Here is a 23,054-nt window from a genome sequence, read left to right as displayed (position 1 = left end):
GAGCAGAGTACAATTTAAATAACTTGCAGCATTATTAGGCAGGTGCTTTGGCCCATCACATATTAAGGCGCAAAGCTGAAGTATAAAATGAGCAATACAAAGAAAAGTACACTTAAACATGAAGTATACCTTGGATTATTTGATCCATCTGTTGTCCAATGGTACATCGATCATTACTCCTGGCCTGTTTCAGCTGACAAGACATCCCCGCAAGATATTTCCACAAGAGCTATACAACTATCTCAAATGTATACAGAAAACATCAGGTTCATGTGTCAGTTTGTCAGAATCACACTAAGGGCTTACGGACTCGCTCGTGTTCAACAGTCATGCAGAAATCCATCATATATCGAAGGCAACAACGCACCATTTGTCCATTTGTTTTATTCTGAGCCAGAGAGCTCTTCTCGTGTGGGGAAACAAAATCTTTGTGCCGAAGCTCCTTCCAACTACATACAGTGTGTAAGTCAAAGATCGATGCAACAAGTTTAATGTTGCAGGGGAGCTGTCAAAACACATACAGAGAAAAGAGGGTATTACAAAAAGTTTTGTACGCAGAAATACAGTAAAAGAACTCCTGACTCATGATTTATAACCGAGTCAGAGTGTTGCTGTGATGAGAACAAAGGACGGAGCAGGGGAACTGAACCAAGAAAAGGTGGGAAGAACCGAGGGAAGCGTTGGGGGATGGAGCCCCGGTGGGCTGTCTAAACTCAAGTCTGTTTACAACTGTGGGTGCCAAAACCAACTCTGCATTAATTTAGACGATTCACATGAGCACGTACTTCAGATACACACAAATATTCCTCCTGTTCACCGGCTGTGAAGTCGGCATTCATTTGTGCCGCGCCCTACCCCCTTTCGTCTCTCAGTGATTACAGTTTCTTTAAGAAGCAGACATCTCCCTGGTGAGCTGAATTTATTAATAAATTTGGTTTTGATTGTATGCACCAAAGCCCCCATCATGAGCTGATTTGTATACATACTCGCATATTAGTATATGTGCCTACCACAAGATAGGTCTTTTGAATAATTAATGTTTCTATTAAGTGCCATGGTGCCTCCCACCATGGGCCATTAATATTGAAGAGATGTAAGCCCCTGCTAACAGCAAAGGGAACGACATCAAATGAAGCTGGGAGTTGGATGGGCATATGAAAGGCATCTTCTCAATAGGCTTTGGCCGTGGCTTCTGTATGAGTTTACAGTACAGTAAAGAGGCTTCCCTGCCTCCCAGTGACAGCGAATATAAACATCCAGCTGTTGCCTTAGGATAGAACAAAAGTAGGATTCCCACACGGTGTATGTAAGCTTATTGTTGATATTTTTGCACACCACAGGGATGGTGGGCCTGTCAGTCAGTATCATCGTACAACTGAACTCTCCTCTGCTGTAACCCTGAGAGAGCAGCAGTACTGTGTGTGTGCTACCCCTCATTAAACCAGCCAATACGAGGAAGAACATGTTGCACAGTAAAGTAAGTCTTTATCCAGACAACTTGTGCAGCATGTTGCCAACACATATCTACACCTTGCAATAACGTAAAGGGGTTTGTTGAAACACACAGCACGAGTATACACACTGAGGAAAGCTCATGTATCCTCAAACAGACCCGTTACCCCATCATTCTGTCTGTTTTCTCCTCTATACACACACTTAAAAACTCCTGTTCATCACGCCCCGTATCTCTTGGCTGTCTACAAGACATTTAATACCCCATAAAGTATTTAGGATGTAGTTTGTTAGGGAACAAGTGATCGGTGGGGTTTTTATCAAGCCCATTAAATGCTACTCACAATTAAATGTGACATGCTCGAATTAGTCTGAGCAGAGTCCAAAAGACAAAGAGATTAGCTGCAAGCTTCTAAATTGTATCCAGTTCTATTTCATTTCAGAAGCAACATATTTAACTGTGGAATCTACATCTCAGAGCTTCAAGGATCTTTTTGTAGTAAATGTGTAGATTAAACAGGTTTCCCGCAGATCCTTAAAACGTCTTTAAAAGCATGTAATTCATTGATATAAAAATGTCTCAAATCAATCTTTCAAAAGTTTAAAAAAATGCTTAGATATCTTTTTTTTCTGACATTGCAATTTAACATCTTAACATGTAACATCACCAGATCAGGATAGAGCGACTAACAACACAATGTTCAAAATTCAATGAAAATTGGTTATTCAACCAAGATTGTATGACATGCCTGAAACCTGCACAAGGCAATGCACATGAGTAACAGTGAATTGTGAGCAGGCAGTGTTTCAAACTCGGCACGATGGGAGTCAAGGTCATGGAATCCAGCACGCAGAGTGAGAAACATGAAACTGCCAAGTCAACCCGCCGTCATGTTAATTATTTCCCAGCTTTGTTCCACTAACGGTATCTCCGACACCAGCACCAGCGCAGGCAGCAACAGATGTCTGGACAACAATTGGGTGTGTGCCTAAAATTATCCCTAACCCTGAGTAGTTGATGTTGCTTTTTTTTCGTTCGTCTTAATGAAATTCAGAGTGGCATTAAAATAGTCTAAAACACTCTTAAATTTAACTTTCCTTAAACTGTAGGAACCCCGTAAAAGGTTGTAAATACATAATTTACTGTACGAATGCATAAATTGTATATTTCCACAGTAGAAGGGGTGATTAAACATTATTACCTGTGAATTGTCTCGGAGAGTGCCATTCAGCTTGGTCAGCTGCTGCAGTTACAGGGACATGCTAGGCTTGCAGAGCCCGAAGGCAGCAGTATTGCTCTGCTGTATGTATTGAGTTTAGCCTCGGCTGCATCAGCACAACTTTCCCCACCATTACCTCAGCTGAATAAGTCAACACCACACTGGCAGATACCCCCCGGGCACTTCACATTGACAGCCATTTCTCTGCCTCTATAGTTTTTCTTTTGTTCAAACTAGCAGATTACCTTCTCAAAGGAGCCATGTTATTTTGTCTCTCTACTCAATTTAGGTCATCTCATATTTCTTAAATCTTTCTGTGGTTGTTGCCAAATTTTACAGAATGGTTGAAGGAAGTAGTGGTGGTTAAGTGGCCAATACTTTGATCCCCCTGAGCTGCAGAAGAAGATCACGCTACAGAAAGCACACGAGTGGCAGCGAGGAGTGCAATGTGCTGGCTGCCTGGCTGTTTGTGGGGAATTACCCTCTATTGACAGTGTGACAATGCCAGGCGGGCAGCAGCACTGCTCTTAAAAGGATTACACAGAGAGCGTGGCATGGCAGCACTGGGTGGGAATGGGGGAGCAGGAAGGGCGGGAGGGTGTGCGATGCATGGCCAATGAGGCTTCATCTTCCGCTTCCCTCTGAAAGTCTGTATGTTAGGACAAACAAGCACGCCGGTGCTTAGAGGAGGAGGATGTGTCACCCAGCCAGGGGGAGACGAGGCGACGGAAGACACAACGCAAAAGAATGAAAAGAGATGCAAAGAAGCCTCTGTTGCAGTGAAATATAGAGACAAACTCCACCCGTCTAAAGAGTATCAGCACATGACTGGAGTGAGTTCTCTCTGGTCTGCAAAGGTCATCGGGATCTGGTTTACAGGCAATCAATCCACAGTCTCCTGTACAAGGAGGTTCCTTTCCAGATCGAGTGCCATGTGTTTGTGTAAGAAATACAGACACGGAGACAAAGAGCAGCACTTCTCCCGCAGCCTGGAGACATCAGTGGCTTGAGTCTTTGAAGTGGTTCTTTTTCTATGATCCACTGAGGAATCGAGGCTCTATCTGCCAATGGGGAGGTCAGTCAAATGGGTTTCATGCATGGATTAGAGTCTTCCTGCGCTTGGTCCACCGTGGGAAGAGCTCCATTTCAGCTTCAAAAGTAGAAGGAGGACGTGTCCCAAGCTTTTAACATGCCCATCTGGGATACAGCTCTGCCGCCCTGTCACCTTACCTGCCTCACCTGTCATCCATCATGGCTGATAGGACTGAACAGAGTGGCATCCACATTCCCTCTGTTGCTCATCCCATTTTTTTCTGCCCCATTATTTCTTCCTGTCCCTTCCTCTTTTCTTCACTCTCTACTTTTTCACTCCTATCTGTCTCTCTCTCTCCTATAGGCCCTCCTCTCTCTCTCGTTCTCTCTCAGGCCCTTGCATTGCTTATGTAACCATCACTAAGTCTACTCGAATAGCTGCTGCCATCGCCTGACATGGATATATTTAGCCATTATGCCCCCCCCCCCCCCCCCCCCCCCATACCCTACATGCCCAAGCAGTGCTAAAAGATTCATGTATTCAGACCCCTCAGGCGGTGCAGTGACACACTTACTTTACATCCAGAGCAATTAATGTCCACTGAATCTAGATTACAATGCCAGCGTCCCACAGGGAAGCCGCAATGCCCTGGTGGGTGTCGGGGTTTGGGAGGGGAGGGTGCAGCACCACTCCAAGGTCCGGCGTCACGTGGCGCTTTGCGGCTCAGTAAGCGGGCACAACTCTGACTGACTGTTGTTTTTCTTCCCCTTCTGCTTGCATGGGCAGTAATAGCATATTGATTGTTTACATAGCCGCTCCACACAGCAAAGGGACCGCCATCTCCTCCCTGCTGCCCTTCTCTTTCTCAGTCCCCTCTCTCTCTCTCTCTCTCCGTAACTTACCTGTCCACTGAACCTTATTGCCTACTCTCTTGGTTTTTCTTTATCTCCTTCCTCCTTTTTCCTCCTCCTCCGCTTCTCCTTTCTTGTTTAAAGGGCTGGATGACAGCCAGGTCGGAGGCTCAACAGGGCTCTGCGGCACAGAAGGCACTGTGGCACCCTGTGCCAAGGTCATGCTGGGTAGCCATATTGTATTTTATGAGAAGGTGATCTGCACTAAGCATTAATATGGCACCATGTTAGATGTATCATCTATGGCAACAGCAGGAGTTTATGGGCACGGACTATCCAGAATGTTAAATGAAATATTAAAATTGTGAATAAAATTGTATTGGACCATTGTATGGTCTAAAGAAAGTAGTAGTTGCAGAAGTTTTAAAAGTTGCGTGTGTATTGATGCCATATTTAGACATGTGCCATTAGCTAGTGTTGTGATTAGAGCATGCTCCTGGCACAATGACTCATGGCATGTTGTTCTGAGGATGCAGGCGTGGGGAGTGTTCTTAATTGCTTTTACAGCCACCTGGACCGTGAGAGCCTATTTACCCTTGAGCATCCACGGAAGCCTGTTTCCATTTATGATGTCAAGACGGGTCCATAACTGGAGAGAAAACATTATTTTCATTTCACTTTCAGTCACCAAAAGTTTCTCCCCAACTCATTTTTGACTGTGTGCTCTGTAGGTGACCCCAGTGGCTGGACCGCCAGAGGGAGGCACACGGGTGACCATCCACGGCACGAACCTTGGTCTGGCCTTCTCAGACATGGTCGGCAACGTGGAGGTGGCTGGAGTGAGGTGTACCCCTATAGAGGATGGCTACATTATTGCTGAACAGTAAGCACAAGCATTATCATTTACAAAACTATTGCTATTAGTTATATGCTGATTGAAAATCAGATTTTTAGAAATACCTTTTGTTATTGAAGGACCCCGTTCAAGTAAAAATGAAAGCAGTTGGGAAATAATGCCCATGTCTACAATGCATTATGATGTTTTTATAATGCATTATAATCTCTCTTATAATGCATTATGATGCATTAGAATCTCTTTTATAATGCATTATGATGTGATTCTAATTTACTCTAAGTTGTCGTTGTTTTCTTTAAGTGCTTTAACCAAGTAAAAAATAATTTTGTGTAATGTTTTTTCAATGATTTTTTTAGTCTCACTTTAGTTTCACTTTTTAATTTATTTAATTTAATGTATAACATTGTAATGTATTATAAGCATGGGGATTATAATACACTATGATTCTTGCAAATAAAGTCAGTGAGCGACTAAAAAGTATTATGATACTTGACCTTAAGTAAGTCATTATCAAATGCTTTACAATGTGTTCTGGTTATTGTTATAAAGCATTATGAATATTTATGAGAGCTTTAAGCAGATTATAACCCATTATAAGTATGTTTAAGATGCATTGTGGACACAGGCATCTTACAAAGGGCTACTGTAAATTGTTTGCCATATATTGTTCCCAATGCAGCATGGCCATTTTTAAATTATTATGAATTATCTCAATTTGTAAACTACACACATTGATAGACAATACCAGATACTAAACATGCATTAAAACAGTTATTTTTACTCACATTAAACTGGAGTTGTGATATAGTGTATGGGGTGTAACAACTGACAAACTTTGATAGATATTTGACCCAACATCTCTGCCTTAATGAAGTGGAGAGCAGGTCCAGACAATCTGCCCCCAGCATTGCTGTTCTCCGCCTGCAGCACACGAGCCGGTTCTCTCTCAGTAGCTCATCTATTCAGCAGCAATCCCACAACAGCTGTGTGTGTTTACTTGTGTTTACCTCCCTAATTGTCTCATGCTGTGCATGCATCACGTTAAAGCCTGTCCCGCTCACCCTGGACTAATGAAACGTTGCCCATGCTTCACAACTCGTCCATCTCCCAGCGAGTGTGTAGATTTAGAAACCCAGTAGCTTACGGTTGTTCAAACTCCCCAGTAGGAGATGCAGACCTCGCAAGGGAAAGGCAAGGATATCACCCACATACTGCAAACTAAGATGCGTTACCCTAAATCTATACATTTTTGGATTTGGTTTCATTGGTAAGGGAAATGCCAAAAGCATGGCTACTGTGAACTTTTAAGTTTTTACCACAGACCTACTGTAACATATTAGCATTTACATATTCTGGTGTGTTTTTTAAGGGATGATAAATGCTCAGAAACGATCAGTAAATGTCAGTTACTGTGAAATGTGCCTCCCTCCACTGACTTGGAGTCAGTTAGAGAATAGTGTAACGTTTTTAGCTGCACACTGAGGCACAGCTGACACGCATACTTGTACGCACTCATGTAAACTCACACACAAGCAGACGCTATCACAGTCATGGCTCTCAGAGGAGACTTTAACCCTAATTATTTCTTTGGCCTATACTTCTGCTCTCAGAAAGAGAACAGCTCAGCACTGCACCATTGCTGTAACACACTTACTGTCAGCCTTATAGTGCTGTTACAATACATATGTCACACACGTACTAATCTCTATATATGCCGAATGTGAAGGCAACAGGACAAGATTGAGGTATCTGAAATGTTCTGGTAGCTTTTTATTGGTTTAAAGTTAGCTCGTAAACTGGCTACTTTTGAAACAATCTGGTGTTGCGCGTCGTCTTTCAACTCCAATTCTGGTCTTGTGTATTTTAAGTTGCCAATCAGAGTGTGAACAACAAGTAGAAGTCTTGGCCCGGACACCCGTAGGATACACCAGAACCCCGAGAAATATCACCCCTTGCCCCCAGGGGCTTATCGTTGTCAGAAGGATAGCCGATGGGTTCAAAGATTGCACACGTCACTTATTTTTGATAATTACATTTTCCACTTTTGGTGGTGTTTGAAGGATTTAATGTTTGAATGAATAGTGTGGATGATATACTTTGTGCTTCCTATCTCTTCACTGGGCCGTTGTAATTAAAACTCACTATGTGCCACTTGGCTGTAAGGGACAATTTGTCAGCAGTGCACTGATCTGACAGCACTTTAATCCAATTGAGGACAAGCTAGGGAATTCATTTATATGGCATATAAGAAAGAAAAAAATGACTGAGCAAAAATTAAAAAACCAACCTATGACCCCTTTTAGTCTAACTTCGAAAGAGTTAGACTACGGTTTTGTGATTTTATTCAGAGCCTTTTTGGGGTCGTATCGGCTGAAGGTTCATTATTTGCTGGGATACACCAATCCCACTATTTCAGTCCTGATACTGATACCTGGGCTTTGGGTATTGGCTGATACCGAGTGCCGATCCAATACCGGCTTTTAATTAATACGCTTTTTGAAGGGACTGGGGTCATTCTTGTTGTAAGGTAACATCAGGATTGACTTAAAACATGGCTTTCTTAACTTATTAAAACAAAATATAACAAAAGAATACTTAGATATGAATGAACTGAATTGCTATTAATAAAAATAATGGTATTGGATACCAAGTCGGTCCATTGTCACGATACTCGATCCAGCTATTTGAGTCAGTTACGGACTAAAAAAGTACATATTTATATGTATGTGTCCTTATGGAACCAATTCAGAAGAGTGTGTGAAAGCCACTCTTGCTTTGGAGGAAAGTCTCAACTTTTGTGTTTTTCAGCAGCCATAAAGTACTTTTTTCATCTGAGCGCTGATACTACTCAACAGTATTTTTTTTATAGTGGCCAAATTGTGTCCTCATTAGTTTGAATTTGGTTTAAATTGGTGTGAAGTAAAGTAACCCTCATGTTTTACGAACAGAGCAGGTCTTTTGTTGAAGACGGAGAAGACACAATTTAATTTTCCATTTTGAAAAGCCAAACCTATTCTATGCCGCTTCACAAAGGACCAGTATAGTCGGCCTTCAGGTCGAGAAAGCAATGCAGAGTCTGTATCTCTGAGGCCATGTTAGAAAATAATATCAGTTTTGTCAGTGAGTAAATTCTCCTTTAGCCACTGTCTTCCACATATTTCATCCAACAAAGCTCTCTGGGTAACACATATTGACCATCATTATTAAATGGTAAATGTATAGTTAAATGAATTTAAGTTGACAGTTTTTTACTGTTTGCAAACATTGAATGATAATTGATAATAATGAATAATATAAACTATATTATTCATTATTTTAAATTGTGTCATAGCTGAAAAAGCACAATAACAAAACATTCTGATGACATAAGTAAACTATAACCAGTTTATTGTCTTATTCACATTATAACATTTTATAAAATTACATACAATTTGTAAATTTTTAACAAAATATTTGCAAACCTTTAAGAAAGCATTAGTAAAACAATCAATACATATTACATAGATAGATCAGAAAGTAATTATAAAATAATTAAATTATTAAATTATTATAATAATAAAATTCCCCTGCTATCTGCCTCATCACCACATATTCCATCTCTTTCCATACTTTCATATTGTGTCTTGTTCTTTACAACTGCCTGGCACCACTGATCAATACACGTCCTCATTTTATGATGTCATTTGATCTAGTCACCTGCAGCGCTTTGGTCTCACCTGATCACATGGCACAATAAAGCTGTATTGATCCCGCTGCGTGACTTACATTAGATGCACCGCGCTGGCACAGCACCACAGCGGTCTGGTTGTTGCCGGGAAATTTACTTCACCCAGGTTGTGTGTGCTGTCGTGCCAAGGGAGGAGGAGCTGCGGTCTCATTTAAAGACTGTCATCGAGGGGGGCCTGGTCGATGCCTGGATGTGTCCCGTAATGAAATGAGTGAGACAACACAAGAAGACTGCATTGAGAGTGGAAGATAAATCGATATCAAGCAGAGAAGTGTTTTGATTACTTTCTCGCCACTTCTCTCAAGCGTTTAAACCTGTGGGCAAGTTCTGCACTTTAAGTTATATTTAAAGAAAGATTGAGTTCTCTCCAGTCCAGCTGACATTTTACAAATAGCTTGTATTTTTCCCCCATGTCATCTTTATTATGTTCAGTGATTTTGATGAATTGTTTTGTGTCTTTTATAGGATTGTGTGTGAGATGGATGCCGCTCCTGCAGACAGTCGACCTGGTCCGGTCCAGCTGTGCGTTGGAGAGTGCAGACCAGAACTTAGGGCTCGCTCCCCGCAACTCTACTCCTTTGTGGTACGACTGGAATTACGCCATGTTGCTCTTTATCCTCATATGATAAAACATTAGTGAAATGCGCTCTACTCGGTGTGAGACAAACTAAAGGAGCCACATTAAAGTGTTACAAAACATGCAGTTAGTTCAATTACCTTGCAAAGTAATTGTTTATGCGCCACAGGCAAATAACGATGTGTGAGTTGCTATGCTCACCGGCAGCGTAATTAAGCTGCTCTTTGTGTATGCTGGCTTCTTATTTGGGAAATAACATTCTTCCATAAGCAGCACAAAGTTTCCATTAATGATCTCTGCATCTCTCTGCTTGTGGATGTTGTTTGCTTTTCATTGAGATAGCATCATGTTCAAAACTGTTTTTCAAATCAATATATTCTTTACAACTCACTTGCTGGACTGCACTGAGCTTGGCATTGCTCAATGGATGGAATAAAAAAGAAGAAGAAGAATATCAGATTTCTTAGGCAATAGCTCGTACAAAGAAATGAAAATAGTAGATGAAATGTGATTGGATGGTTGTGCAGGGTCATAAAAGAGATGGAGAGAAAGACATGAACAATCAACTTGCTGAAATTGAATGCAACGCTCCGCTCAGCAAGTACACATTATCTACTCCCCGTCCTCACAAGTTCGCTCACACATTTCCCCGTCTGTCATTCGCGGTCTGCTCAGCCTGCAGCTAACAGATAATCTTCTTTTTTCATTTGCGCTCTCTCACACCTTCACAATTAGCACTCCCTTAACAATTAACAGCAGCCAGTAATTAGCACTGTTGCTTTCAGGTTACCTGCTTTTGCGTGCATCCTGGATGTCACACTTCGCTGACAGTTTTGACGCTCTCGGCTCTGCAGTAAACGCTACGAATGTTTTTCTCGCCAGTGTTACAGCTGCTACTCAGCGGAAGCAGCGGAACTATCAAGAGAATAGTTCACCGAGCCGAGAATTGGCACCACTTGCAATTCCCTTGTATTGCAGGCCACCTAAAAAAGAAAAAAGAAACCATCACACAAGCGTTCTTCAAGTTTCCCGAAAAGACACACTCCCCGTGTGACTGTGTTTTCCAGCCTGCAATACCTCCGCTGTGCATGTCTGTGTACATGTGTGTTTAGCGGTATGACGGGCTCTCTGCTTGGATATTTCTCCATCTGTCTGTGTGACGGCGGGCTAGCTGCCTGCAGCTGTAAACACTAGTTATTTTCAGACTGTCTTTTAAAAGCTTCACTCAAACACACACACAGGAGGAGGATCTCTCAGGGACTCTAAGAGCTCCTGGTTTTATCCTCTTTTCTCCCACCCGTGCTGCACTCTACTGCCATCGGCCTCGCAATATGAATCACTGTAATTTGCTCGGGATCTGTGATAATACGTGACGGTATCAAGAGGTACCACAGCAATGCTGCCCTTTTTGCCCCTAGAATATATTCCATCTTTTAGTCTGCCTTTTGGTCTCTTGCTTCGTTCTCTCATTCTGCTCATTCCCTCTTCCTTTAACTTGCTCTCTTACCCTGCATCTCTCTGTGTTGTAGACTCCCACAGTCACCGGTCTGTCCCCGAACAGAGGTCCGGAGTCCGGGGGCACGAAAGTAACCATCATGGGAGAAAACCTTGGCGCCGGCAGCAGTGTCAACGTTCAGTTTGGAAACCAGACATGCGAGTTCTTTGGGTGAGACTTTCCTCTTGTGGCCGTGCTGCTATTAGAAGCCCATAAAGGTTAATTTGCTTAAATAGCCTGCATGATCTTGCTTTTGCTTAAAACAAACTATCCATTGAGAAAGACTTTTTATCGTACTTTAAGGTGAGGTGGAAATGAATCCCCTAAAGTGCAAATGAAAGACACGTTTGAATTTAACAGTTTATAGTTCCATCATTACAGTATAATATGGATATTAGGAAGTGGAACTGATCCTGTGGATGTTTAATTGTCCCCATCAGTAAGTTAAATTATTAAATTAAATTAAATATGAACAGCGACATTTCATTGTTTGTTTGTCTTTGTTTTCGGTTTTCTTACAGCCCCTTAACACCTACAGTATTATTGCCTTATATAACAAAAAATATGTACAGCTATTATCACAATTCTTTGAGTCAGTGTCTCCTTCACTTTTTTGAGCAGCTACATACATCACTGTCACACACTGTTAGATACATGGCATGCTGTGAGCAAAGGAAAAAGGACAAAAAAACAAGAGCTCTTGTTCCCGAGATGACGATGTGTATTACTACCATTAAAGAAGCTGCTATATTTCAAGGCTTTCTGGTAATTTTTTCCCCTTGATATTACTGAGAAATCCCCGAGGGGAAAGCCTCTCTCTCTCTCTCTGTCTGAAACTTATGTAAATCCTAATACGGTTTTGATGACCTACTGCATTGAACTCTGTAATAATAGCTTCCAGAAAACCTGGTGCTCCTATAGATCTTTCTTCCTTTTATCCAACCCCCTCCTTCACTTTCTATATTTCTATCAATTTGTTTATCTGGTCACACTTTTCTTTATTCTCCTGTCTCTCACAGTTTCCTTCCATCTCACTCCACCCGTCCCTCCTTCCCTCTCTTAGTTGCTCTCAGTCGTCCTCCTTCTACTTTCCTCTGCTGTAGGCATCTATTTTAAGCCCCGCTACAGTAGTCTGACTGTAATGTTCTAAGGTTGAGGAGTCAAGCCAGCTTTAATGAGATATGGAGATAATTACTGGTTTGTGTTTCTCCACTGTATTCTTGGCATGGGAAGGGAGAGGAGGTTGGGGGGCCGTTCTACTACAAGCTCTCTGCTAATGAATTAGGACAAATTCAGGGGGTGGGCAGGAGGAACATGGAGCCTTGGAGAGGGAGAGGGAAGCACAGATAATGGAGGTATCTGTTTGTCAGACAGATCACAACTCTGAGAAAGGTCTGTTTACCGTGAAATTAAATTAGAATTTAGTTGCTTGTTGCCTTGTTCTTACCGAACATGACTGGAAGTACAAAGATTGTTTTTGCTCCTCTTAATTGAGTGTATCTTTAGTTCTACTTGCTGCATGTATAGCTTTTTGTACAAATGTCCAATACTCTATGTACAGATTGAAATAATTCCCATTATTCTTCCCTTGTAGACGGACCATGACGGAGATAGTGTGTTACTCCGCCCCTTCCCTGTCTGGGGTCGGCCAAGTGCGGATCAGCGTGAGCGTGGACCGCGCCCAAATCAGGGAGAGCCTCACCTTTGAGTACATAGAGGACCCCACTGTCCAGCGCATCGAACCAGAATGGAGCATTGCAAGGTAAAGTCACAACGCTCGTCTCGTAGGGTTGCATCATATAGACTTCACAGCATGTACATGTGGGATGACATTTTATATCCACATCCTCACCAACCAACCCTGAGCTTCTGGCACCCAGACTAAGGATTTCCTCCCCCCACCACCACCACCAGTCCAGGCCAGTGGCAATACGCAGACTCAAGTCAATATTGCACTTTCAATTACTGTTCGGTTCTCTTCCAATTAGTGTGAATCTGATAGAACTGCCACAGCTCACAGATTGGGGAGGATAGTTACTGTTGAGACTGAGATTCTCCTATCAAATTCAATGTTGATCCATCTGTTGAAGGTCTTTGGCAGATAGACACATACACTACTAATTAAAAGGAAGAGAGGGATGAAGATGAAATAGCGGCTTAGTAGAACAATGTGCTATCAGAGGTGTGAGTCCACAGCAGATGGCTTGGGCTTAGAGATAGTGTAGGCGACGCTGCAGCAGAAGTGTGATGGCACAGAGGGAGAAGAGAGGGGAAATGAAGGAAGGATCATCATATTGGTCATCTCTCTTTGCTTTGTGGATAGATAGATAGATAGATAGATAGATAGATAGATAGATAGATAGATAGATAGATAGATACTTTATTTAGACAGAGAGAGCGTGGAGGTCAGTATGTGAGTAAAGTGTAAATATAATAAGCCTATAGATAGCACATGGTTTGTCTATAGTCACTTCCTATTCACAGTTTTGAAGTGAACCCACAGCTCTAATAACATAGACCCATCTGACATTTATTATTGCAACAGCTCTTGTCTGGTACCATCTTTGTTCTGCACGCCACATTGACAGGCACAACGACACAAACAACAAACATCACCAACAACCCAAACAGCTGCAGGGAGAGCTGCACACCCAGCAGTTCCCCCTCCTGCTTTGTTTGCGTGCTTTGTTTTTGCCACTGCATCCTTATATGCTTGAGCTGCCTTGGTATTTCAAACACAAATGTGCACCAGTTCATTGTAGCCAGCGAAGTACGTTAAAAAGCATCTCTAATCATACGCCATTCCAAAAGCTATTATCTTTTTAAAGAAACTGAGGATGAAAGGCAGTTTGATGTGCTCATTTTTGACTGATGGCGAATACTCAGACAAGAGGGACGTCTGGGTTAGAAAGTTTAGTCTCGAAGTGCCTTTTTTTTCTTCTCCTACTTTATTTTTCTTTCCGTTTCGATGACTCTCTTTCTGCCTTCATTCCTTCCTGAATTTTTGAGACAGAGAAATGAGACGTCATTTGACAAACATGGTTATTTAAACCGTCGCAGTAAATTGGGTCCTCTTGTGTCTTTCCTCAGCGGCCACACCCCCCTGATGGTGTCAGGGACCAATCTGGACGTGGTTCAGGAGCCCAGGATCCGTATCAAATATGCCGGCAGAGAGTCTGTCAATGTAAGAAACACTACACTGTCTTAACCATCGAGCAAGTACAGAAAGTAGTCCTTGAATACACCTACTACATGCTGTAAAATGTATTCTAACAAGTTCCTGCTTGACCAAATACTACTTTACAAGCAAGCTAAGTGATGTTTAGCTTGGATATAAAAAAAAAAAGTACTATCTCTGCTAACAGCCCCTCCAGCTTTCTACGCTTCCCTAACTTTCGCTTAAACCCAGTTGTCTCAAGCACTGCAACGATGATCTGAATAATGCAGCTGGCAGCGAGAGTGGTCTGTATGCGGTATTTAATTAAGAGTTTATCCACATTTTCTTCAGGCTAAATCACAGCTCCACAGCTCCAGTCCTGTTGTGCTTTAATGTCAAACTAGTCATCCTGAACAACATTTTACTTTAAAGGGAGACACTATACAGGCAAAAACATATTTTCTCGTACTCTGATCAATTTTGAGATTTGGGGCTATTTTGCGACATGCCTATTTTCTGACTAGTGGAGAGAAAACATCCACAATACACATTTAGCTAATTAGATAATGCCTCGTTTGCATATTTAAACATAACACTTCTGGTAACTTTTAATACAAAAATAGTTTTAGCCTATCCGCCTGTAGTGTCTTGCAAAATGTCTGGAAGGAATGTTACCTAACATAGCTTGAAAGACAATTTTCTCAGAATTATTTTGAGAAACGTCTTATATAAAAAATATTTGCCTCAATATAATTAATCAGCTGGGGACGTTTCATTGTGAAATCTATTAGTTGTAATTTCCTTCAGGAAAAGTTGAAGGAAATACTTTTGCAGTCACCTAGCTGGCTGGAGGACAGTAGAATTTGAGGAAAAAGGGTGTGTGTGTGGGTGTGTGTGTGGGTGTGTGTGGGGTGCGGGGGCGGGGGGTGAGGGGGGTCATTGTTGGAGGTGTGGATGATCGGGGGCAAGGAGACTCCTAATGGGTTTCAATGGAAGATTAACTGCGGTCAGAAGTCTTTGGTCAGCATAAAGAGCTCTTGTATAATCAAAGTCTTGGCTGTGGGAAATCGTTACAAATTGCATTTGAGCCCCTGTTCTGGGGCTCCGTGTTTAATTAAGAGGATGGGATTTTCTTTCCGTGGTCTGGGGAAAGGTGACGAGGGCAGACGAAAGGACTAAAGTTGAGTATGAAGGATAAAAAGTGAGAGGATGGCAGAAGGGAAGAATATGTGAAAGAAAAGAGCTCTATTTAGCCCCGCTCTATATAAATGTTAAATAGATGTTTATTTCACATTATAATGTAGTTGCACATTTTTTTGAATGTCCTTATGAAAGGTGCTAGTTGTGAATTTTAGAGCATTTATATTGCCTTTCCACAGCTCTTATAATGGCAACCGCTGAGTCGGCGGCTCGCAGCTATTAGTGCTAACAGAGCACTGACAGTGTTTACCTGGGGGAGAACCGGAGGGCGGCGCTACGCTTGTGTGACTACGCTGTCGGTTGGGGCAGCGTTAACAGCTGTCACCGCCGTTTGAGCGCAGTGCAGGGCGGTTTCTACGAGCTGGCCAGTGCAGGAGACTCACATGCACTAACATGCACACGTGGCCGGCCCGGCTATGTCAAAAGAACATAGAGAAGCTCTGATAACAAGAGCGACTTCATTCTCTGCTCCGTTAGACATTGTTGGTAATGAGTGGAGAACCTTTAATGTACAGTATTTGACAGCAATTTAACTTCTCTAATTAACACATATTTTAGATAACTGCAATTGGGTTATGTAATATTGTAATTCAGTATGAGCAGATTTGACATTTTCTTATTTATTTCTTAAGATACGTCTGAAAACTTGACAAAATATACACTGCACACAGACATTCATTCACATTTACTGTAACATAAACAACTGGGAAACATGCAAATTGGCAAATTACACTCTTGTACATAGCCACCTAAATCTCATGCCTCATTTATAGAATCTCAGAAGAGTTTAGTACACATGCATGCATACGCAAAAACATCCTCAGTGCCACGTCTCATTTGTGGAATTCCACACAGATTTGTCCCAACGTGCCTTCTCCCTCTCTGCAATTCCAACCTCCCATCCCTGACATCAGTATTCTAAAATTGGCCTTAAGTGTCTGACTCGCTTAGTGAATGTTGCTTTACTAAAAATCTAAACTCTGCCTTGGGCTTTTTGTGCTACAATATTATCTCCTTATAAGAACACTGTTTCCCTAAAACACCTTTTGTGAGTTATGAAACAGTAGTGATTACAAGTAGAAAATGGATCTGTGCGGTTTTATGTTTACAAAGGAGAAGACTCCCAGAGACCTGGCGAAATGGGATTTGACTCGCGTGTGTGCTTTGCTGTCTGGTTTGTCAGTTTCAGAGGCTTTGAAAGAGAGTTCTTCATCTTCGCCCTGGCTCGTCTCTTCCAACTCCCCACCTAGCAGCTTGCAACAAAAAAGCCTGTGTCACTGTCTTGATTGGCCCCACAGCCACAGAGAATGAATTTCTATTAAATGCTAAGGTTACAATTACCCATCCCACATACCCCCCACCTCCCCCTCCCCCCTTTTGTCACTGGAGAAAGGCAAACAGCAGAGCAGCCTATAGCAATAAGAGCTTCTGTCTGTCAAATGATCACCTGTCTCCCACTAAATTGCCTCTCTTCTCTCCCTCCCTTGTGTCACCTGCACAGATTTACAAAGAAACCGGGAAAGGGGGGAAAAAAGACAATTTTCTTTGTGAAATGCTTTGTATCTGTCACAGGATTCACAATTGAAGCATTTATCATAATCTTGATTAAAGCTAAAAGGGTTATTTTCCAGCTCCAGAACATTTCCCTGTCCCAGAAAGATTTCATCTACCGCATTTGCCACACACTTAAGACGCCTGGACTGAGTGTCTGCTCTGCTGCTGATCAGAGAAAGTGTTCAGCACGGGTGTGCCAGGCTCCTATCACGTCTCGGCCAATCAGGCTGATTGTCTGATACACTGAGATTATACTGCAGGCAATGATAATCGACACTCAGAACTTATAGAAGCAATACACAGCATGCAGAGCATTAATATCGCAGCAAACTATTTGATATTTCAAGATCTAAGATCCCTGTTCAGAGAATGAAGTTACTCTCCCGCTGTGTGTGTGTTGTGATCCAAGCTTCTACCCGTTCTTTGTGGGCTGGCCATGCCTGCATTTAGTCCATGTTAGTGCATGTGAGCGTGCCTCACTGGCAAGCTCCCGGACTGCACTGTCCTGACCAACAGCGTCATCATGGCAGTGGAAACCCCACCCTCTGGTTCACCCGCAGGTAAACACTGCTAGCGCTGCCGGCACGTTTGCTGTAGTTTTTACTGTGAGGGCTGTTAGCACTGCTAGCTACGAGCGAACGGTTTAGGCGTCGCCATGTTGAGGGCTGTTGAGAGGCAGTTTATGAGTTCAACATGATGCGTCCAACCACCGTTTCCTCTTTGACATTTGTGTAGTGTAGCTTCTTGACTTGACTTTTAAAGAAGAGCCTCTTGGTGACGCACAACAGAGAATATTTAAAGTGAGTCGCGACTTCATCACAATACATCCAGCAGATGATTTCTTTCACTTCCATCTTTCGAGGAAAATTGAAGCTACTGATTCTCTCTTTGCACTAGCTTAAATCCCACACAGATTATTTATGGACAGATCGGAGCCGAAGCTAAAATTAATGGCAGTAAAAGCAGTTGATTGGAATAGCAGGCAGACAGTGGAGGAGTAACAAAATACAGGAAGGAACAGCCAGTTACTAGCTATCGAATGTTAGCCTCCAAGTGACCTTTGACTGTGTGACCCCCTCACATTTCTCCTACGCACATCGACACAGCCAGTCCATCTTATCCCTTACTCCTCTCTCCCTCTGTCTCTCTCACTGCAACCCTGGCCAGAGACCTTTGAATGGTTGAGTGGGCTGTAGCAGCACAGTAGATCATGGTAATGTATTCAGCCAGAGGGGTTGGAGTGTTACTGCCTTAAAACACCAAGGCTCCATCCAACACTAGAGAAAGAAGACAGATGAGGCCAAGATTCCAATTATTTTCTCTATCTGTTGACCTCAATTCACTTTATCAATGCTGAACAATGTGTAGCTTCTTTCTGCACATGGCCTAAAGGAATGGATGTACAATGATATACTTGTATTTGGCAATATAGAACAAATTTAGTTTTTATTGAGATGGAAAGCGAAAATACATGTTGTTTGGAGTCGAAGCAGTGTAATGGCATGACAGTATATTGTATCATTCTGCTGAGAAGTAGATGCATTTGTAAAAACTAATCTTGTGATCCAGAAGAGTATTTGGAAATCCAGTAAGCCTTATAAATCCTTTGTAGAGTACAGAATGCACTAAACATTAATAAAACAAATCCATCTATTGAAATGCAGAAATAATGCAAAGGTGTTGTGATGTTCACAAGAGGAACCCAAACACCTAATGGTCTTTATCAAATCCCACAATGCTCTATTTACCCATCACTATTTACTTGCTCATTGCATGAGATTTACAAACGCCACATTCACTGCCACGCTACTTGAAAAACATCCCAGAATGATAGCAGCAGTTTTTTATACTGACAGGATTTATTTAACTAAAACGGACAGAGAAAGAGGAGAGGAAGTGAGGACCATGTAGGGCAAAAAAAAAGCACAGTATTCCTCTCTGGCAGAGCAGATGGTAGTCAAAGCTGTAGTTGACTTGCAAATGCCTCTCTGTTCCAACGTGACAGTCACGAGGATGCTGGAGCATCTGGGCCTGTCTATATGTCACCATGCAAACAGTAAGAAAAGAAGCCCATATCAAACTTTACTTGAACTCTTTACCCCGTTAAACCTTGTAATTCATACAAACTGATTCTGAACACATGGTCAAATACATTCACAGGTTACATTATTGAAAACGAAAGTGAAATAACATTATAAACAGAATGTGAAGAAGTTGTAGCGTTGATTTTCATGCCGGAGTTTTGTGTACTACTGAAATGAGCATACAGACGAGCCCCGGCCGGTCCTTTCTTGTGGTACCTCAAGAGGTGATAGGGAGACAATGTCATCAAACATTCAATAATTTACTTCGTTACCAGAATGTATGGCTTTTTAAATGTATTCTTTATCCTTACAAATTACACTAGATACTTACATACATTACAGCAGCAGTTCACACATTTATCTTTATTTAGATGCTATTTAAATATTTAGATACGGAATAATTCATCCATTTAGCTTTATACAATGTAATTATGAACAAATAAAACACACAGATAAAGAAAAATGAGAAAAAAATATAAACTAATATACATATTTAAAAGAAAGAAGGGCATTTTGGGGAAACACATCTTCGACCAGATTCTTTAAGCCTGATGGAGAAGGTGAAGATTTCACAAAATAATAGGGTTTCCCATGTCCCAATTCAAAGTGTTTTGTCCCAAATGTAGTCACTAATTCTGTATAAATCTTACGATAAACAGTATTTACTTTTGGACAGGCCCAAACATTAGTAGTGTTTGGCTTTCTGGGACCCACAATTTCTCCAGCAGCTGGAAGCGCCTGAGTGATGAGACTGCTGAACAGGTGTAATGAAGTATTTACTGAGGTTCTTCCTGCCAAACATTCTCTATGGGGTTGAGGTTGATATCCTTCATTGAAATTCACAATATTTTATCCAGACTTCCTCTTGAATGCAACTGTTTCTCTTTCCCATTTTTGTTTCATATAGGTGGTACCTTTTGACCTCCTGGAGTCCCAGGATCAATGTTCCCTCTAATTTTTTTCAGCACTGAGCAAAAAATGTTTTTTCCGAAAATGACCACAAGCCTGCGTTAGCCATAGGGGATTCAAAAAGATGACAGCAAATGCATCAATATGTATACATGGTTGATATTTATTCAATATCCTTTATAATGGCTGGACTTTGGGAACATTTTAATGATGGTGTTTTACAAGTCAGTTTAGTTGAACTGAAAGGATCTTTGTTGAACTTCAATAAGGGGAGGTTATGACTGGTTCACTGGTTATGACTGATAATGATATATATATATATAAAAAAAATAAAAGTCATTTCTCAGCAGGTACAACATTTAAGTGGAACTTCATTGAAAGAAAAATGCTAATGCAGTACAATAAGTATAGGCCTATTAAATTGACATGGTGTCATTTTTCCTAAAGGTAGCCTATATAAACAATTTAATAACTTCATAGTCTTCATATTTATATATGTCTGAAAGTTTCATCCTACCTGTGTCAGTTTGGACTATTTCATCTAGCCCCTCATGTTTGAACGTTAGGCAGACCTTTTTTCTGGGGCACCTGCTCTGCCTTTCTTTTCGCCATGGTAGCCCATAGCTGCTGGAGCAGGGCCCGCCAAGAGTAGCCTAAACAGCGCCGGCCCGAGCTCATGTGGCGCTCTAGGCGAGCTTCACTCCTGGCGCCCGGAGGAGGACGGCGGGGGTGGGGGGTGCCAACGGAGGCAGAGCGCTAGCAGAGGTACAGAGAGCGCATGTCGAGAAACGGGACGCTGATTGGCCAAGAAGACTCGACGCGTCACATCAAAGATCTTATTATTGTGAAGATGGCTCACTCCTATCTCAGAAACACTGGCGCAAAAAATATTTTTAACCCCTGAAAAAAAAATCGTTTGTGCGGTCTGAAAAATGTGGGCGGTCTGAAAAATCTATTGCGCGGCCACTTTGACTGGCCTGCGCGGCCGCGCACGCACACAGCTTAGAGGGAACACTGCCCAGGAGTCTTGAAATTATTTAAAACCCAGAATCAGGCACTTATAAATACTTTCAAAACATTGTTTGCAAATGCCTTTTGACATGCGCACACAAAACTGTTTATGTGATAGAATAGTTGGAGACTTATTTCTCATTAATTGAGAAAATAATATTCTTAGTAGTAATTAATAGAAGATTAAAATGATCATTAGTTGCAGCCTATGGTCATACACATGTGATATGTATGTATGCACACGGTTCTTGCATCCAAATTCAATTTCACCCTTTGATTTGATGCTGTGCGTAGTGAAAACACACACACACACACACACACACACACACACACACACACACACACACACACACACTAATGTCAATATCCAAGAGCAAAGTAAGAAAGTAAGTATGGAGACCAGTCCCTCCTTTCACCTCAACACTCCCACTCTCTCAACTGGCCTTGCACTATGCTGGCAAAATACAATCAAGTGTAGCCTCCAAAGAATGAGTTTGCATTGATCTCCCTGGAATGCTCCAGAGCGGCAGACAACAGGTAGGAGGCGTGGTAGCTGCTAGTATTCACCAGCTTTGATGATATTTACCTCTAATTAAGTTTGTTCCCCAGAGAGGGAGAGCGCTGGTAGGGAGTGAAAGGAGATAAAAAAAACTCTCTGAACAGAGTGTTGTGCAGCAATCAATTCTCTCTCCCCTTCCCTCCAGAGCTGAGCTGGGGTGGATGGATGGAAGACAGGTCTCTCATCTGGAAAAACTGGAGAGAAGTAATAAAAGCGCCATACCTCAACCTCTACCCGAGGAGACAAAGGAGCAATGCCTCCATCCGTTGTGCTTGTTGTCCTCCAGTGTTTTTCAGTGAAGCAGTAGCAGCAGTTTATTTCCTCTCCAGTAAAGATGGATTTAATTTAATAATGACAGACAATGAATCTTTTGGGGATTTTATATGCCAATTATTAGGTTGCTGAGCTCTCTGCAGGGTTCGTGTTGATACCAACGTGTTTCAGTTCAGATCAGGTTAAAACAAACAGGAGGCTTTACAACGGATCAGCTCAAATGTGTTGTTTTTTAATTCCGTACCCAGAGAAAAAAAAACTATCTTGGCTGTGCTGAGCTGTCTAGGTTTATCCTGGATGACTGTATCTTATTTCTTGTTTCATTTCAGGGTGTTCAGGCTATCGTAGGATGTGTAGACTGTTTGAGTGCAACATATCCCAAGTACGATCTCACAAAGTGGATTTGTTTCTCTCTTTATTCACTCTCCCCAGGTGTGTAAAGTATTGAACAGCACCAGTATGAGCTGCTTCGCTCCCTCCCTGATTGCAGAGTACAGTCCAGGTTTGGAAACAGTAAAGCATGCAGACGAGTTCGGGTTCATCTTCAACAACGTCCAGGCGCTGCTGGTCTACAACAACACCAACCTCCTCTACTACCCAAACCCTTACTTTGAGCCCCTCAGCGCTACAGGAGTCCTGGAGCAAAAACCAGGCTCACCCATCATTCTCAAGGTACAGGAACCCCTGATTAGTATGTCATTTAGTGGCTCAACCCACGCAGCAATCTCTGGTTGTAAAAAGGGACGCCAATGCGGAAGCGCATGCTTTCTACTAACTGTCAAGGTCAACTGCTCTGCTTGCAAAAATAAGTGTGATTTTTTTTTGCGAAAATTACCCTTCTCACTTAATTTATTACTTCAGTAAACATGGGTTTATGGTCTCAATCCCTAGTTTCAAGTCTTCTTCAATGCAGCATGATGGTATGTCCCCATTTAGAGTAAACTAGATGATGAAGCACGGTATGCTTCAGGCGTGGCTACATTGAATGTTCGCTACATGACGTTGTCCAGGCTGGGAATTGTCCGTGTTTTCGTGTTTTTTCAGTTCATGAAAGTTAATTGTAATATTTTCGTAAGCTGCACCCTGTTGTGTCACT

At 42.0% G+C, this 23,054-nt stretch overlaps 1 protein-coding gene across 1 annotated transcript in view; it reads left to right on the top strand.

The window, feature by feature from the left end:
* plxna2 (plexin A2) overlaps nucleotides 1-23,054 on the top strand; it is a gene marked incomplete at both ends in the record, with an annotated part of 149,469 nt that overhangs the window by 94,897 nt on the left and 31,518 nt on the right. The window contains 6 exons of the mRNA XM_079226716.1: nucleotides 5,288-5,439; nucleotides 9,605-9,722; nucleotides 11,246-11,382; nucleotides 12,806-12,973; nucleotides 14,302-14,395; nucleotides 22,391-22,630. Coding sequence (XP_079082842.1) covers nucleotides 5,288-5,439; nucleotides 9,605-9,722; nucleotides 11,246-11,382; nucleotides 12,806-12,973; nucleotides 14,302-14,395; nucleotides 22,391-22,630 — 909 coding nt within the window. The remainder of the gene's footprint in view (nucleotides 1-5,287; nucleotides 5,440-9,604; nucleotides 9,723-11,245; nucleotides 11,383-12,805; nucleotides 12,974-14,301; nucleotides 14,396-22,390; nucleotides 22,631-23,054) is intronic.

Source organism: Taurulus bubalis (genome assembly GCF_910589615.1).
Source record: "Taurulus bubalis genome assembly, chromosome: 11".
Classification (NCBI taxonomy): Eukaryota; Metazoa; Chordata; class Actinopteri; order Perciformes; family Cottidae; genus Taurulus; species Taurulus bubalis.
The sequence above is the reverse complement of the archived record's forward strand: the minus strand, read 5'-3'. Positions and strand labels throughout refer to the sequence as shown.